The 17,505-nt window shown below is 42.2% G+C and overlaps 1 protein-coding gene across 4 annotated transcripts in view; it reads left to right on the forward strand.

The window, feature by feature from the left end:
* Positions 1-17,505, forward strand: part of odf2a (outer dense fiber of sperm tails 2a) — a 69,959-nt gene that overhangs the window by 17,143 nt on the left and 35,311 nt on the right. For all 4 annotated transcript variants that reach the window (XR_007250227.2, XM_059638412.1, XM_048558740.2 and 1 more), the window contains exons 7-16: positions 2,514-2,645; positions 3,528-3,602; positions 4,433-4,504; positions 5,656-5,772; positions 7,032-7,217; positions 7,926-8,035; positions 8,851-8,986; positions 10,281-10,391; positions 10,825-10,929; positions 16,866-17,024. Coding sequence is in view for 3 of the 4 variants with exons in the window: in XM_059638412.1 (XP_059494395.1) it covers positions 2,514-2,645; positions 3,528-3,602; positions 4,433-4,504; positions 5,656-5,772; positions 7,032-7,217; positions 7,926-8,035; positions 8,851-8,986; positions 10,281-10,391; positions 10,825-10,929; positions 16,866-17,024 (1,203 nt within the window). In the remaining variant the exon portion in view is untranslated. The remainder of the gene's footprint in view (positions 1-2,513; positions 2,646-3,527; positions 3,603-4,432; positions 4,505-5,655; positions 5,773-7,031; positions 7,218-7,925; positions 8,036-8,850; positions 8,987-10,280; positions 10,392-10,824; positions 10,930-16,865; positions 17,025-17,505) is intronic.

Genomic DNA, 17,505 nt, shown 5'->3' on the forward strand with positions numbered 1-17,505 from the left:
GACGTCCTGTGGGCAGTGTGCAGCATTCCTGCCCCGAGCCAGAAGCTCCAGGTCCAAGTCCCACATCAGGACATGGTGGCCACAGAATAGGTTTGGAATGTGATCATATGGATTGATTATCAAGCTGTCAATCCTTCCAGTATATCTGGTGTAGAAGCAAAAAGTGTCTTGGCCAACTAAGTGGCTCAGTAGTTAGCACTGCTGCCTCACAGCATTAGGGACCTAGGTCTGATTTCAGCTTTGGGCGACTATCTGTGTGGAGTTTGCATATTCTTTGTGTGGGATTCCTCCCACGGGCTGAAGATGTGCAGGTTAGGTGGATTGGCTATGCTAAATTGCCCACAGTGTCCAGGATTGCACAGGCTGTGGGAAATCTGGGGTTACAGGAATAGGGTGGGAGCTGGGGCTGTGCGGGATTCTCTTGGGAGGATTGGTGTAAACTTGAGTTAAATAAGATGATTTTGGGAGGTCAATCATCTCAGCTCCAGGGCATCTCTGCAGGAATTCCTTGGGGTAGTGTCCTAGGCCCAACCATCTTCAACTGCTTCATCAATGACCTTCCCTCCACCATAAGGTCAGAAGTGAGGATGTGCAATCATCGGCAAACAATGTTCAGCACCATTCGTGACTCCTCGGATACTGAAACAGTCCATGTTCACATGCAACAAGATCTGGATAATATCCAGGCTTGGGCTGACGAGTAGCAAGTGACATTCATGCTAAACAATTACCAGGCTATGATCATCTCCAATAAGAGACAATCTAATTACCACCCCTTGGCATTCAATGGTGTTACCATAATTGAATCCCCCACTATCAACATCCTGGGTGTTACCATTGACCAGAAACTCAATTGGATTCACCACATTAACACAGTGGCTACAAGGAGCTGGGAATGCTGCAGTGAGTAAATCGACTCCTGACTCCTCAAAGCCTGTGCACTATCTGCAAGGCACAAGTCAGGAGTGTGATGGAGTACTCCCCACTTGCCTGGATGAGTGCAGCCCCAGCAACATTCAAAAAGCTTGACACCATCCAGGACAAAGTAGCATTGGCATTGTACCTACTCTCTCCACCAACGACGCTCAGTAGCAGCAGTGTGTACTATCTACAAGATTCACTGCAGAAATTCGCCAAAGATCCTCAGATAGCACCTTCCAAACCCACAACCACTTCTATCGAGAAGGACAAGGGCAGCAGATATATGGGAACACCATCACTTCCAAGACACTCGCCATCCTGACATTGAAATATATCGCTGTTCCTTCACTGTTACTGGGTCAAAATCCTGGAATTCCTTCCCCAATAGCATTGTGGGCCAACCCATAGCGGGAGGACTACAGTGGTTCAAGAAGGCAGCTCACCACCACCACCAGCTCAATGACAACTAGGGATGGACAAGAAATGCTGGCCACACAGTGACGTCCATGTCTCTCAAAAATGAATAGGAAAAGAATCCTCTTTCCACACTGCATAGATTCTGGATATTAAGAAACTGTTTTGTTAACCATACCTGTCACCAATCATTGTCTGTCTTCTTGCATTGCTTTAAAATTGTATCATTTAGCATGTATCATGTTTATATAGTCTGCTCGCCAAAATGCATCACCTCGGTTTATGTTTAATTGCATTTACCATGTACCCACCGACAAGTTCACTTGCTCCCAAGTCTTGCCATTATCTTTCTAACTCTCGACTACACTTTGAGGTTTCACTTTGTCCTCAGAATCAAGTAGTTGCCCTATTACCTACCAAAGCAAGGCATTGATGTATACCAACTTCAGCAGTGTTCAAACTAAATCTTGGGGAACTTCACTGCAACGCTCCTTCCAGTCAAGTAAAAAAGGCCCTTGAGCACACGTTCCCATTTCTATTCAAGCTAATGCAACATCCATGCCATCACTGCCCAATCCACCAGCTATCCCAAACACTTGCTGGAATTTCACACAAACGTAAACTGCACCATCCTAATCCATTTTCTCAGTCATTCCATAAAATCTCCTCAAAAATATGAAGTCAGTCAAGCATGATGCATAATTTAATTGTACGGCAAAGCTAAATGAACTATTAGCCCTTAAGTTGCCACATATTGTAGATATTATGACTACCTGTGCAGGATAATTATTTTCCTCTGCAACTTTGAACACCTTAATATGAACTTTTGAGTACTCGTCTGCTGTTAGATTTTGCCAAGAAACTATTGGAAGCAATTTTGATTTTTTTCAGTCAACATTAGAAATTTGCAATGAAAATAGTTTCTGACAGATGGGAAAGGAAAGGAAGAACTGAAAGGTATAAAAAATACTTTCACATAGTGCCTTTCAGGATCACTCGATGTCTCAAAACACTACAGTTGGTGTGTTAAAGTATACTTGCTGTTTGAATGTAGGTATGTCATAAGAGGATGACTGTGTATTTCGTGAGGAACAAGGGAACTCGTCTTTTCAGTGGGTCTTCCATATTTCATGCTAAGCTGCAGTACCTGTAAATTTCATTTTCCTTTATGTTTTAAGGAGAAGCCAATACCAACATCAGAAAGTAACCTGTTACAAAGGCAGAAGGAGTTGCTACTGCAGAAGCTGGAAACTTTTGATGCAACAAATCGAGTGGTTCGACAGTTACTGAAGGAGCAGCACTCACAGGAGGTGAGGTTTGAATGGGCCCCAGATGATATTTAATTCTGTTGTTGCACTTAATTTTAATTAAAAGCTTTCTCTTCAGTTTTCATCTTTTTGAAGGTATATCCTTGTTTCTAATACTACCAGTGTATCTAAGCTGACATTTATTTCTTTGTCAGCCATGGCTTAGGCATGTTCTTACTCTGAATTTGAAGGTTTTGGGTACTGAAGTCACACTCCAAATACTTGAACAATCTGGGCTGATTCTCTAGTTTGGCACGGAGTGTACGTAGCACAGTCAGATGTTGCTTTTCAGATGAGAGGTTAAATCATAACCCCATCTGTCATCTTGGGTAACATAAGTTTTTCTGTAAAACTATTTTGATGTGTAGGTATATTCTCCCCAGTATGTTGACCAAGATTTATCCCTCGGTCAATATTACAAAATTGTTTAATTTAAAAGCAGAATAATATGGATGCTGGAAATTGGAAAGAAAAAAACAAAAATGTGGGCAATACAACACTTTGTGAAGAGTGAACATTTAAATCTGGTTGTTTATATAAAATCTGAAATCTGTTATTTGGACATTATCCCATTGCTGTCTCGAAGTTTTCTCTGCAAATTAGCTGCCATGTTTCTTACAGCACTATAGTGCTGCATTGGGTGTAAAGTGCTTTGGGACATTCTTGAAACATGAGAAGTGTTTTAAAAGGCTTTATTTATTTTAATGAGCTTTCCGAACCTGATAGGATTTAGTTTTTAAATAACTGTAAGTGGTTGATTTCATTATACATTGTAAGTATGGTGGTTGCAGGATAGTAATCTCAAACAGTAATGGCATTGGGCCATTGAAGGTATTTGTGTGGTTAGATGAAGGTCCATTGTTTCGGTCCCTTTTTTTTTAATAGACTGATGCCTTGAGACTGTTTGAGCAAAAGGAAGCACTTCTTGAAAAACTGGCCCAGTCAGAAGCAGAAAATGCGGTAAGTAAGCTGTTTTCAGTTTGGCGATGGAATGTGTCAAGTGGGACCAATCTATTTCACAGAAATATAATGTTTTGGGTTGCAGGCATTCCCTGAGTTATGGATAGTTTCGTTCTTTACTACGTTCATAGATGGTTTGTACTCATGTCGGAACACAACACAAAACAATGTAAAACTGCTGTTCATAAGTATGTACAAATGTGGATCTTTAATATTAATATAGCCTAATGGGATCTCATTCATAAAGGATTCATAAGTCGGAAGTTTATGAATTGGAGGCCACCTGGACACTTTTAAATAATGGTTGTATGGCGTGAAATAAAATGCATATTTTATTAGCTGCACCATTGGATAATCCTTGGACATTTGGATGTGATGTGCAAGAATTAGTTTCAGGTTTCTTGTCTTCCATATTTAAGGAGTCTGTCAAGGCATGCATATGAGCAGTGCTTAATTGGGTGAGGAAGAGGATTCCTGTAGAGAATTCCTGCAGAACAAGGATAATAAAACTGAATATTAGACACGAAGTGTAATGCCACAACTTACATTCACCCAATACCTCAAATAGCAAAATATCCCAAGGCTTTTCACATGAGCATAACTGCACGAAATGGATGCTGTACCAAGAAAGAGGACACTGAGGCAATGGTCAAAAATAAGATTAATATTTATATGCATATGGAGGTATATGTAATATTTAAATACAATCGCTTTAAATGTGTGAAACAAGAACCTTGAGGGGAAACTGGTAATCCCTTGGTTGGTATCACATAACACTGGGAGACATGGCTATTTGGAAATCTTAAATCATATTTAATATTACTTTTTAGCGTTTGTCCATGAAGCTGCAGGAAGTTGAAAATCAGATTGACCAACTCCGCATTCAGTATCGAACAGAAAAGGTGAGTGGGCAGTGAAGGGGTGGTGTAAATTAGCTAATGAAAATGAGGTGAACTAGAATGTCCAATTCCCATCAACACCGGATCTGTCAAACAGCAATTGTATCAAAAAATGTCCACTTACCTTTGATTTTCGCAGTCAAATTTGAATCAGATCTGCCATGGAGGGAGTGAATGTTTGTTGAAGCAGTGTTACCAAGCAGGCTGCTTTGCCCTGGATGGTGTCAAGCTTCTTGAGTGTTCTTGGAGCTGCAAGCATTCAGGCAAGAGGACAGTATTCCGTCATGTTTCCAACTTGTGCCGTGTAGATGTGGATGACCTCTGGGGGACATGCTGCAGGATTCATAGAATTCCTACAGTGCAGAAAGAGGCCATTCAGCCCATCGAGTCTGCACCATCCCTCCAAAGAGCATTTCTAGCCTCTGATTTGATCTCGTAACCACTATATTTATGAGTCCAATTCAGTTACTGGTCCATGGTAAGCCTCAAGATGTTAGGAAAAATGAAGTTATTTGAGCCTGTGCCTAGGGGGAATGAACTTTTAGATTGGTGGAAAAAGAACAGTAAATAAATTTTCTTACCTTCACCAGCTAATGCACAAAACAGTTTAAATCCATTAAAAGCAGTAGTCTGGATAATTGTGCACTAAGTTAGTTCTATCCTTTTCTGTAGTCAAAAGTGTAGAATGTTATCCATCTAATTCAAATTTATAACAAAATTTCTAATGATAAACCTTTGCTAATAAGCTGACATAGCTGCGTGGGGATTCTATATCAAAGCAAAATGTCTTGTACGGCAACCTAAAAGTGCATCTTCCTCTGTTGCTGTCGTGTTGACACACCTGAATATAAGTAAAACACTCGTGCTGAGCTGATAGCATCTTTCTGCTCAAGACTAACTGGAAGCTGCATTTGGCTATAGATAGTCTATCTTTCTTAGTGCTTTAGTGTTTAATTGTTTAATACTCCAACCAATTTACAGGACCAAATTTGAGATCTATATCCTTAATTTTATGCAAGCCACAATCCCTGTCTCTCTAAATATTGGAAATTAAAGGTCCCATTGGTAAGTAATGCTTGAAACTAAGCTTGTGAACCAAAGTTTGGTTTGCTTTAGTTACTTTTGTTACTGAACCAGCTTGTTTCCTCCTGTAGGATAATGCTCATGCAGCAGCAGAGTTCTCCAAATCACTTGAAACTACACGAGCCCACCTACAAGGACAGCTTCGCAGCAAAGAGGCAGATAACAATCGGATGCTTGTTCAGATCAGGGTAAAGTTTGTACTTAACTGTGGCAAATTGAAATTTAAAAGCTGGATCCTGAGGGTATATTTGGAATTTCAAGCTTTTTCTTGTTTTAAGATATGTTAGTTTGCCTCAGTTTCTAGGAATTTTTCACCTCTGACTTAGGAGCTTATGCCTTAAGTACACAATCTACATTGGAGATCGTCTTCAAATTGTTGCAGCTGGGCCCGTGGAATTATGGCTGACTGGAAGAAAATCAAATTTAAAAAAAAAACTGCCAAAATTTTTTGATTTGCCAGCTCTGGTAGGGTTCATTCCATTATCTTTAGTTTATTTGTGGAATCAGTCACTTGGCAATAGTGGGCATGTAACTTTTTTTTACAGTTGTTGGTGTGTCTTTTGTTTGAGTATAATATATGGATGTTTGTATGAGTACAGTGGCATGTGCAGACTTGTTCTTTTGGCCTGCAACAAACAACCTCAATCATTTTTTGTTGACTTTATATAGTGCGTAGTTATTAAGCAGGACATAAGGCTTAACTTTGTAACTTTGGCTTAATAAGTAATTAATTGCAGATATACTTACAAAATAAAAATGTATCTCTGTAGTGTTGCTGCTCTTGATAACAGTTTTGCAGCCAATAGAATCTGCTCAAGTGGTAGATTTTTATGACTTTTAAACATGTAAGTTTAATTTATTTGACTATTGCACTCGCCAAGTGGAAAAGGAAATGAGCATATAACATTGTTCAGTCACAAATCTCTGTGTATACTTCTGTGGGTTTCAGCGCCATGTTGGAATTTGAGTGCACAATCTCAATTGATGTTCCAATACAGGACTGAGGAATATTGTACTGCGTCAGCAGATGTACCATCCTTTTGGGATCACAAGTTGTTCCCTCATCTTGTCTGTCTTTATCTAGTGGGCATTCAAGATTGCATTTCGCTGTTTGAAGAGCAGCAAATTCACCCAGCGTTCAACCCCATATTCTTTCCTCAAGCCACACCACTAAAACCATGTTGTTTGATCATTCGTCTCATTTACGGCGTCTGTCTGTCATGCAAAATGGCTGTTATGTTTACCCATATAACTTATATGATGTGAAAGTTAATGTAATTTACCTGAAATGCAGTTTATGTTTGAAAGGTCTAAATACAGTACATAAACACAGGTCTGTCTTCTGTGCCTTGTTATGTGATCTGTTTTTTGGCTATAATCTTTTTTTCTTTAACCAAACTTTCAAGTCACCTTCAGTTGGAAAATTTGTTCTAATTTTGTTCTTCAGAATTTTGAACGTACCATCTCACAACAGAAGGGGGAGTTTGACTACCTAACAGAGCAACTAAGACAATTCCAAAAGAAAAGGGACAGGGACAAAGAGGCCTTGAAGAAAGCAACCAGGGCTCAAAAGCAACGAGCAGAACGCAGTGAAGATGCAGTTGAGCTACTCAATGCCCAGTTAATTGACAAGGTGACCAAATACAGTCAGTGAGGAGCATTGCATCCTGGGAACAATAACAGCATTCTTTAAGCTGATTATACAGCAAGTGAGATCGGTTGAATTCTATCAGTCAATTAATGTGGGTAATGAAGGGCAGATGACAATGTCCAGCAACCCCCTCTGGCATAAGTAATTGTGAGGGTAATCCCAATGTTTAAATTCAGATATTAAAGATACTGATGCACTAATAGACATGGTCAGAAAGAAAATATAAATGTTTTTATTTAGAAAGTACTTTCACAACCACCAGCTATTCCAAAGTACTTTTTAGCCAGTGAAGTCCTTTTGAAGCATAGTCACTGTTGTAATGCAGGAAATATGGCAGCCAGGATAACAGTGATGACTTCCCTTGCTGGAATAGCCGGAGTTCTAACATGAATTTATAATTTGGGTCATTTTTCACTGATTGCGTTGTTTATGCAGTATTGATTTCATTCACCTCTGCCCAAAAAACAAACTCTTAATACTGATTCCTTACCTTCTCGCTAGCTTTATTAGCACTAATTCATACAGTTTCAATTTTTTTCTTGAAGGACAGCTACCAAGTTCATGCAACCTGAATTGTATTTTTCAGTTTAGGATATTGGCTGTATTATTTATAAGTTGCTTTATTTAAAATGTGCAATGTTATAAAATATCATTTCCAGTTTGAACCTTGTTTGGTTGGCTCGTCTATAGGAGTCGCAGCTGGCAGATGCATTGTCAGCGGTCGAGACGTGGAGAAGTTCTCATAACAAGGTGATGAAAGAAAAGAGTCAGTTGGATGTTGAGATTTCGCTCTTGAACAAGTAAGAAAGCTGGAGAAAGACCATTGTCGGTTTGATTTTTCTGAAGTACTATATTTAATTTATGTACTGAAACCACTACTAGCTGTGTCAATTTTAGCTAAGCAGTACTTTATTTATACTGTCCAGCTCGAGCGGAGTTTTCTTACTCTGGGAAGATGGATGGAGGAATCAGTCCTGCATGTGCATGCTTAAAATGTGTGTAGGTTTCCTACCAGAAATGGAACATCTTTGGCTACGTGAATGGGCTATTTTAATATTGAGCAAAGTCAATTAAGATTTTTAAATGTTTGAGACACAACAAGAACCCAACTGGCTTTAAGCCTGTTTTGTAGACAAAGAAAGGATGTTCTTGTCAAACCCAGTTGCTGCAATAATGCCTTTTTTGTCCTTAAGTAGGAATCAAACTCAACTCTCAAAACTGATCTTGCAGTAATGCTAAAATTTCAACAAAATTTAGCTGTAGATGTAAAATTTGAAGCAATGAAATCTATGTACAGTTTTCATTATTGTCAATCATGAAAAAGCAATACAAGAGATACTTGTACTTCACTAATGGATCTTGCCTGGCATTGTCAACTATTAGACCATACAATGTTACAGGATACAAGACCAAATCGTGGCTACAACCTGTAACTACAGTGTATAAGCTGATTCTGACAACCATGAATTCCCATTCTAACTGACTGCATGGCATTTTCAGTGTTTTAATATAGTGATCAAAAGTTGTAAATACAGAGAATGAATTTTGTGCATTACAAATAAGTGTGTAGATGAAGATTTTAAATGTGACATTCAAATAACTTTCTTGATGGCAGCCGCATTACAGATCTGTTGGATCAGACTCATCATGTGGAGGACAAGGCTCGGGGAGACATGGAGTCAATGATGGACAAGCTGCAGAAGATGTCATCTGAGAGCACCAGTGTCAAAATGGAGAATGAGACAATGAAGGTTCAAAATTTGCTTAAAATTCTGTACACAATGTACTGAGGAGAATATTAGAGCAAAACCAGTAACTTTGCTGAAATTATTAATTTTCCAATCATGCAAACTGGACAATTTATTTTCTAATTGGTCATATGACCTCAACCTGACAAGTCACTTCCCTGATGTCAGTGTTTGTGCTGGCATTCCCAGCCATGCCAGTACTAGGTTTGATTCTTTAACTAAGTTGTGAGATTAAGTTTGGCTGGAATGAGTTTTTCTACAATGGAAAAAAGCCCAATAAAGGGACCAATAGTTTGTTCTTTTTCTGACAAGAGGATAGAAGTTAATTAAGGTGTGGTTTGATTTTTGTCATTTGTACATTTTCTTGTGGATTGTAAAATAAAGTAGGTAATGATTCATAGTTGACTTTGTTTCAGTAAAATGTTCTTTACCTACTGAAAGATTGGGGTAGCTCACAGTTAGCAAACAATTAGATCACAAGAATATAAAAGTTAAGAGTAGGAGTAAACCATATGGCCTGTCATATCTGCTGTGCCATTCACTGTAACCTTGACTGATCTTGGGCTTCAAGTTCACTGTCCTCACCATTACCCATATCTCTTGATTCCTTAAGAGACCAAAGCTCTACCCAGCTTTAAATATGTTCGATGATGGAGTATCTACAACGCTCTAGGACAGACATTTGCACAGGTTCAAAATCTTTTGAATGAAGGAATTTCTCCTTATTATGTTATTGATCCATTAGCCTAAGAGTTTGTCCCATATTTTAGATTCCCTGACCAGTGGAATCTCTGTATCTACTCTATCAAATCCCTTCAAATTTGATAATGGCTAAATGAGCTCACTCCTCTCAAGAGAATGCATTCAGCCTCTTACCAAAGGACAACCCCTCATTAGAATGAACCTTCGCTATATCCCCTCCAATGTAAGTACATCCTTTTGTAAACGTGGTAATCAGACAGCACGCACTACCTATCTGGCCAACACTCTGTGTGCAATTTTAACACCTATTTCTTTATTCCTGTACTCCATTCTCTTTTGATACCATTTGCCTTCCTGATTGCTTGCTGCATCCGCAAGCTGGTTCCCTGCGTTTTGCACAAGCGTACCCAACTCTTTCTGATCATCAACTCTTAAAGATTTCAGAGTCCAAAAGTATTGGACATTTGGACACAAGATACTCTAACCATGCGATAGATTGGTTCAAAGAGTGGTTAACAAGTTCGATATTTCTAACATGGTACCTGTTAAATTTGCAAGACCGACTGAATGCTTTCTCTCTTCCAAATGTAATTAGGCAAATATGTCAGCTGTGGAGGAGAAGCTGACACTTGCTCAGTCTGAGATGCAGCAGTTGAAAACCTCTATCAAACGTTATGAAGGGCTGGTGGATAGCTACAAATCTCAGGTAATGACTTCATAACTTGCACTTCAGTATGTGTATAACATAAACATCCAAGTACAGATATTCTGTATCTAAATTTGATCTGTGATCCTACCACGGGCAGTCAAGTTGGTAATGTTCTCTTTTGATTTTGAAGCACAGTGATTGAGGAGATATTTTTCTTTGTGGCAGATGTGATTGTGAGGCTGGGCAGGAACATTCTTGAGAAATGAGTGGTGGTGGAAGTTAAAAGGTATTTGATTAAAAGCAGGGATAAAACCGCATGCTTAATCAAAGAGAAAGGAGGATTTTGACATTGGCTCAAACTTTAGTTTCATTATGTGGCAGGTAGAGAAGAGAATTGTCATGAAGTCCTATTTATGGAAAACTTTAGGAAAATATTTTGATAATTTAAAATGCCATTTTAATAAAACAAAAATTCTTGGCATCCATCCAGTTGATGAAGACACGAATGGAGGCGGATGAGTACAATGCAAAACTGGAGCGGGCAGAAAAGGAGAACAAGCTCCTGAAAGATGATGTGAACAAGGAAATTGATCAGGTAAATACTGCAGTCTGGAACTAATTAGTTTCCTTATGCATGAGTCTTTTTTGACAAAGCGGTGGGGTCATGCGTCAGAATTTTAAAATTTTAATGTCCTTTGGATGGAAACGCAAACAAATGCTGCAAATAGTTATTCAGCTGTACAGCACAGTAACAGACTCTTCAGTCCAACTCATCTATACTGACCAGATATATTAAATTGATCTAGTCCCATGTGCCAGCAGTTGGCCCATATCCCTCTTAAACTCTTCCTATTCATATACCTACTCGGATGCCTTTTAAATGTTGTCATTGTACTAGCTCATTCCATGTACACACCACCTTATGCGTGAAAAAGTTGCCCCTTGGGTCCCTTTTTAAATCATTCCCCTCTCACCTTAAACCTATGCCGTCTAGTTTTGGACTCCCCCACTCCAGGGAAAAGATCTGGTCTATTCTCCCTATCCATGCCCCTCATGATTTTAAATACCTCTGTAAGGTCACCCCTCAGTCTCTGACACTCTATGGAAAGTAGCCCCAGCCAATTTGGCCCCTCTCTATAGCTTAAACCCTCCGACCCTGGCACCATCCTTGTTGATCTTTTCTGAATCCTTTCAAGTTTCACAACATCCTTCCTAAAGCAGGGAGACCAGAACTGCGTACAGTATTCCAATAATGGCTTAACCAATGTCAGGTACAGCTGCAACCTCTCAACTCCCATACTCAATGTACTGATCAATGAAGACAAGCGTACCAAACACTGCCTCCACTATCCTGTATCTGCAATTCTACTTTCCAGGAACCTGTGCCCAGGGTCTCTTTGGCAATGCTGTCAGGACCCTACAATTAAGTGGATAAGTCCAGCCCTGATTTGCCTTTCTGAAATGCAGCACGTCACATTTATCTAAACTAAACTCCACTTGTGACTTATTGGCCCATCTGATCAAGGTCCTGTTGTACTCTGAGGTAACCTTCTTTGCTGTCCTCCATGCTGCCAAGTTTAGTGTCATCTGCAAACTTATTAACCATACCACATATGTTCATATCCACATCTTTTATATAAATGACGAAAGCATGGACTCTGCATCAATCCTTGTGGCACACCACCAGTCACAAGCCTCCAGTCTGAAAAGCAACCCTCCACCACCACTCTGTGTCTTCTACTTTCGAGTTACTTATGTATCCAAATGGCTAGTTCTCCCTATATTCCATGTGAGCTAACCTTGTTAACCAGTCTGCCGTGAGGAGCCTTGTCAAAAACCTGATTAAAGTCCAAATAGATCACATTCATCACTTTGCCCTTGTCAATCCTCTTCATTATTACTTCAGAAAAACTCAGTGAAGTTAGTGAGACACAATTTCCCACGCACAAAGCCAAATTGACTATTCTTAATCAGCTCTTGCCTTTCCAAATCCTGTCCGTTACGATTGTCTCCAACAACTTTCCCAGGGAAGGTGATGGCCTAGTGGTATTATCGCTGGACTGTTAATCCAGAGACACAGATACTGTTCTAGGGACACAGGTTCAAATCCTGCCATGGCAGACAGTGGAATTTGAATTCAATAAATATCTGGAATTAAGAATCTAATGATGACCATGAATCCTTTGTCGATTGTCAGAAAATCTCGTCCGGTTCACTAATGCCCTTTGGGGAAGGAAACTGCTACCCTTACCTGGTCTGGCCTACATGTGACTCCATACCCACATTAATGAGGTTGACTCTGGGCAGTTAGGGATGGGTAATAAATACTGCCTAGCCAGCGATGCCCACATCCTGTGAATGAATAAAGAAAAGAAAACCACCGATGTCAGGCTTGCTTGTCTCTAGTTCCCTGGATTTTCCTTGCCACCTTTTTTAAATAGTGGCCAATACACTAACCAACCTCCAGTCTTCCAGCATCTCACCTGTGCTACCAATAATACAAATATCTCAGCAAGGAGTCCAGCATTCACTTTCTAGCTCCCCACTGAGTTCTAAGATACACCTGATCAGGTCCCGGGGATTTGTCCACCCTCATGCATTTTAAGATGTCCAGCACCACCACCTCTGTAATATTGACATTTCTCAAGATGTCTCTATTTCTCCATGATACAGCTCTGATAGTATCTGAAACAGAAAGTGTGCTGGAAATTCAGATGGTGTGATCTATCGCTTCTGAGTTACTGTAGTGTGGCTGGGGAGAATTGTCTTGGAAGGGGAAAGCAGTTATGCGCATTATAACTTTGAAATGAGGAAAGGCCTAACAGCACTGTGTGGGTACACCACATGGGTTTCAGCAGCTTACAAAGGGGACACATCACTACCTTAGCATTGAGCAGTAAATGCTGTTCTTGCCAGTGTTTCCTAAATGCTGTGAGCAAATAAAACAAAAATACCATTAACCGATTGAGAAAGAAGAAAATTGACAGTTTATAAAGTTTATTTTTTGTATTACTTCCCATCCTCTGGTCTCCAGAAAATGCCACTGCTCATCTGGAATTTAGACCATTATTATTAGGTGAAGTGGGTTTCAAGAGTAGGATACAGAATCATGGTACTCCAGCACCTCCACTGAGCAGATAGTACAGTTACTGCTTGTCAGTCTTACACTAGCCATTTCCACAGTAAGTGTGGATGGAGAAATTTAAAATGGAAAGGTTCACAAGTCAACTTTTACTGATAATAAAATGTGAGGCTGGATGAACACAGCAGGCCAAGCAGCATCTCAGGAGCACAAAAGCTGACGTTTCGGGCCTAGACCCTTCATCAGAGAGGGGGATGGGGGGAGGGAACTGGAATAAATAGGGAGAGAGGGGGAGGCGGACCGAAGATGGAGAGTAAAGAAGATAGGTGGAGAGGGTGTAGGTGGGGAGGTAGGGAGGGGATAGGTCAGTCCAGGGAAGACGGACAGGTCAAGGAGGTGGGATGAGGTTAGTAGGTAGCTGGGGGTGCGGCTTGGGGTGGGAGGAAGGGATGGGTGAGAGGAAGAACCGGTTAGGGAGGCAGAGACAGGTTGGACTGGTTTTGGGATGCAGTGGGTGGGGGGGAAGAGCTGGGCTGGTTGTGTGGTGCAGTGGGGGGAGGGGATGCACTGGGCTGGTTTAGGGATGCAGTAGGGGAAGGGGAGATTTTGAAACTGGTGAAGTCCACATTGATACCATATGGCTGCAGGGTTCCCAGGCGGAATATGAGTTGCTGTTCCTGCAACCTTCGGGTGGCATCATTGTGGCAGTGCAGGAGGCCCATGATGGACATGTCATCAAGAGAATGGGAGGGGGAGTGGAAATGGTTTGCGACTGGGAGGTGCAGTTGTTTGTTGCGAACTGAGCGCAGGTGTTCTGCAAAGCGGTCCCCAAGCCTCCGCTTGGTTTCCCCAATGTAGAGGAAGCCGCACTGGGTACAGTGGATGCAGTATACCACATTGGCAGATGTGCAGGTGAACCTCTGCTTAATGTGGAATGTCATCTTGGGGCCTGGGATGGGGGTGAGGGAGGAGGTGTGGGGACAAGTGTAGCATTTCCTGCGGTTGCAGGGGAAGGTGCCGGGTGTGGTGGGGTTGGAGGGCAGTGTGGAGCGAACAAGGGAGTCACGGAGAGAGTGGTCTCTCCGGAAAGCAGACAGGGGAGGGGATGGAAAAATGTCTTGGGTGGTGGGGTCGGATTGTAAATGGCGGAAGTGTCGGAGGATAATGCGTTGTATCCGGAGGTTGGTAGGGTGGTGTGTGAGAACGAGGGGGATCCTCTTGGGGCGGTTGGGGCGGGGTGTGAGGGATGTGTCGCGGGAGATGCGGGAGACGCGGTCAAGGGCGTTCTCAATCACCGTGGGGGGAAAGTTGCGGTCCTGAAAGAACTTGGACATCTGGGATGTGCGGGAGTGGAATGTCTTATCGTGGGAGCAGATGTGGCGGAGGCGGAGGAATTGGGAATAGGGGATGGAATTTTTGCAGGAGGGTGGGTGGGAGGAGGTGTATTCTAGGTAGCTGTGTGAGTCGGTGGGCTTGAAATGGACATCAGTTACAAGCTGGTTGCCTGAGATGGAGACTGAGAGGTCCAGGAAGGTGAGGGATGTGCTGGAGATGGCCCAGGTGAACTGAAGGTTGGGGTGGAAGGTGTTGGTGAAGTGGATGAATTCCATCCCCTATTCCCAATTCCTCCGCCTCCGCCGCATCTGCTCCCACGATAAGACATTCCACTCCCGCACATCCCAGATGTCCAAGTTCTTTCAGGACCGCAACTTTCCCCCCACGGTGATTGAGAACGCCCTTGACCGCGTCTCCCGCATTTCCCGCGACACATCCCTCACACCCCGCCCCCGCCACAACCGCCCCAAGAGGATCCCCCTCGTTCTCACACACCACCCTACCAACCTCCGGATACAACGCATTATCCTCCGACACTTCCGCCATTTACAATCCGACCCCACCACCCAAGACATTTTTCCATCCCCTCCCCTGTCTGCTTTCCGGAGAGACCACTCTCTCCGTGACTCCCTTGTTCGCTCCACACTGCCCTCCAACCCCACCACACCCGGCACCTTCCTCTGCAACCGCAGGAAATGCTACACTTGTCCCCACACCTCCTCCCTCACCCCCATCCCAGGCCCCAAGATGACATTCCACATTAAGCAGAGGTTCACCTGCACATCTGCCAATGTGGTATACTGCATCCACTGTACCCAGTGCGGCTTCCTCTACATTGGGGAAACCAAGCGGAGGCTTGGGGACCGCTTTGCAGAACACCTGCGCTCAGTTCGCAACAAACAACTGCACCTCCCAGTCGCAAACCATTTCCACTCCCCCTCCCATTCTCTTGATGACATGTCCATCATGGGCCTCCTGCACTGCCACAATGATGCCACCCGAAGGTTGCAGGAACAGCAACTCATATTCCGCCTGGGAACCCTGCAGCCATATGGTATCAATGTGGACTTCACCAGTTTCAAAATCTCCCCTTCCCCTACTGCATCCCTAAACCAGCCCAGTGCATCCCCTCCCCCCACTGCACCACACAACCAGCCCAGCTCTTCCCCCCCACCCACTGCATCCCAAAACCAGTCCAACCTGTCTCTGCCTCCCTAACCGGTTCTTCCTCTCACCCATCCCTTCCTCCCACCCCAAGCCGCACCCCCAGCTACCTACTAACCTCATCCCACCTCCTTGACCTGTCCGTCTTCCCTGGACTGACCTATCCCCTCCCTACCTCCCCACCTACACCCTCTCCACCTATCTTCTTTACTCTCCATCTTCGGTCCGCCTCCCCCTCTCTCCCTATTTATTCCAGTTCCCTCCCCCCATCCCCCTCTCTGATGAAGGGTCTAGGCCCGAAACGTCAGCTTTTGTGCTCCTGAGATGCTGCTTGGCCTGCTGTGTTCATCCAGCCTCACATTTTATTATCTTGGAATCTCCAGCATCTGCAGTTCCCATTATCTCTCAACTTTTACTGATTTTGTTTGTGTTGCAAGCTTTGGTATGTTTTCTTTGGAGCAGATTTTGAATGTTGTTGCAATTAAATAATCTTTCAGGTACTGACAACCCAGTATATATTTCAGCATTTTTGGCGACTTTCTTTTATAATTCTATTGCAGCATCGGCATGTATTATCTATAATGGTCTGATGTCTTTTGAGTGTTTCTTTCTGGCAACATTCATGGCTTCTGTGAGGAGATTAATCTCATATAGGTAGATGATTTGACTCACTTGAAAGGCTCTGCACACTACACTCTATTGTACTGCCATCCTCTTAAGGCAATGAGAAATGAGTAATAAATGCCAGCCTTGCCATTGATGACCACACCCTTAAATTAAAGAAAAAGGATAAAACTGGTCCGTTGGGAAATAGAGGGAACATCCTATTGCTGCTCCTTGTTTCATATGTTCTTTGTTCATATCAACATTATAAAATGTTTAGATATTATGAGTTTACACTGGACATATTTTTGATACTGTTTTCAAACACTTTCGTGTTCATGCTATAGGTCCGGAGACAGATGCAGAAAAAGCTGACCGATTTGGAGCCCGTTCCTGAGTTGTTGAAGTTAACTGAGCACAAGCTTCAGGATTGTCAACAGCAGCTCGCAATGTATGAGAGAAAAAATGTAGATCAGTCATCTGTCATATGTAATCTCAAGATGGAGGTAGTTTTAAATTTCTGTCAGTTTTGAGTTTACTTTCCTGTTAATCTAACTCAATTGCAGCACACTGATTTCGAAGTTTTGACTCACATTCCAATTCTTCAGCATGTAATTTAGCTTTGTGTTTATTTGTGAAGCTAAAGGTTCACTTATTATCTGAGATGCCATCTTTCAAATATGTTAAACTGAAGCCTGTCTCCCTCCTGGAGGGTTGTTAATTTCAAGACAATATGAAAGCAGCAATTAAAAGCACTGGAGAGATTCATCTGGTGCCTTTTGTGGGATCTTGCATTGTGCAGAATGACTGCTTCTGTCTTTGTTTGCACAAGGATTTCAAAGTTTCTTATGGAACGTGAAGCATTGTGCAGCTTTCTACACTTCACTAAACTTAGTGGTAACATGCAGAACTAATACGTGCTTTTTATATATTTACAACTCAATGCAAACCTCAGTCTCTGGCCTTGCTGTGTTGGAAAGCTTTGTA

The sequence above is a fragment of the Stegostoma tigrinum genome, chromosome 29 (assembly GCF_030684315.1).
Source record: "Stegostoma tigrinum isolate sSteTig4 chromosome 29, sSteTig4.hap1, whole genome shotgun sequence".
Lineage (NCBI taxonomy): Eukaryota > Metazoa > Chordata > Chondrichthyes > Orectolobiformes > Stegostomatidae > Stegostoma > Stegostoma tigrinum.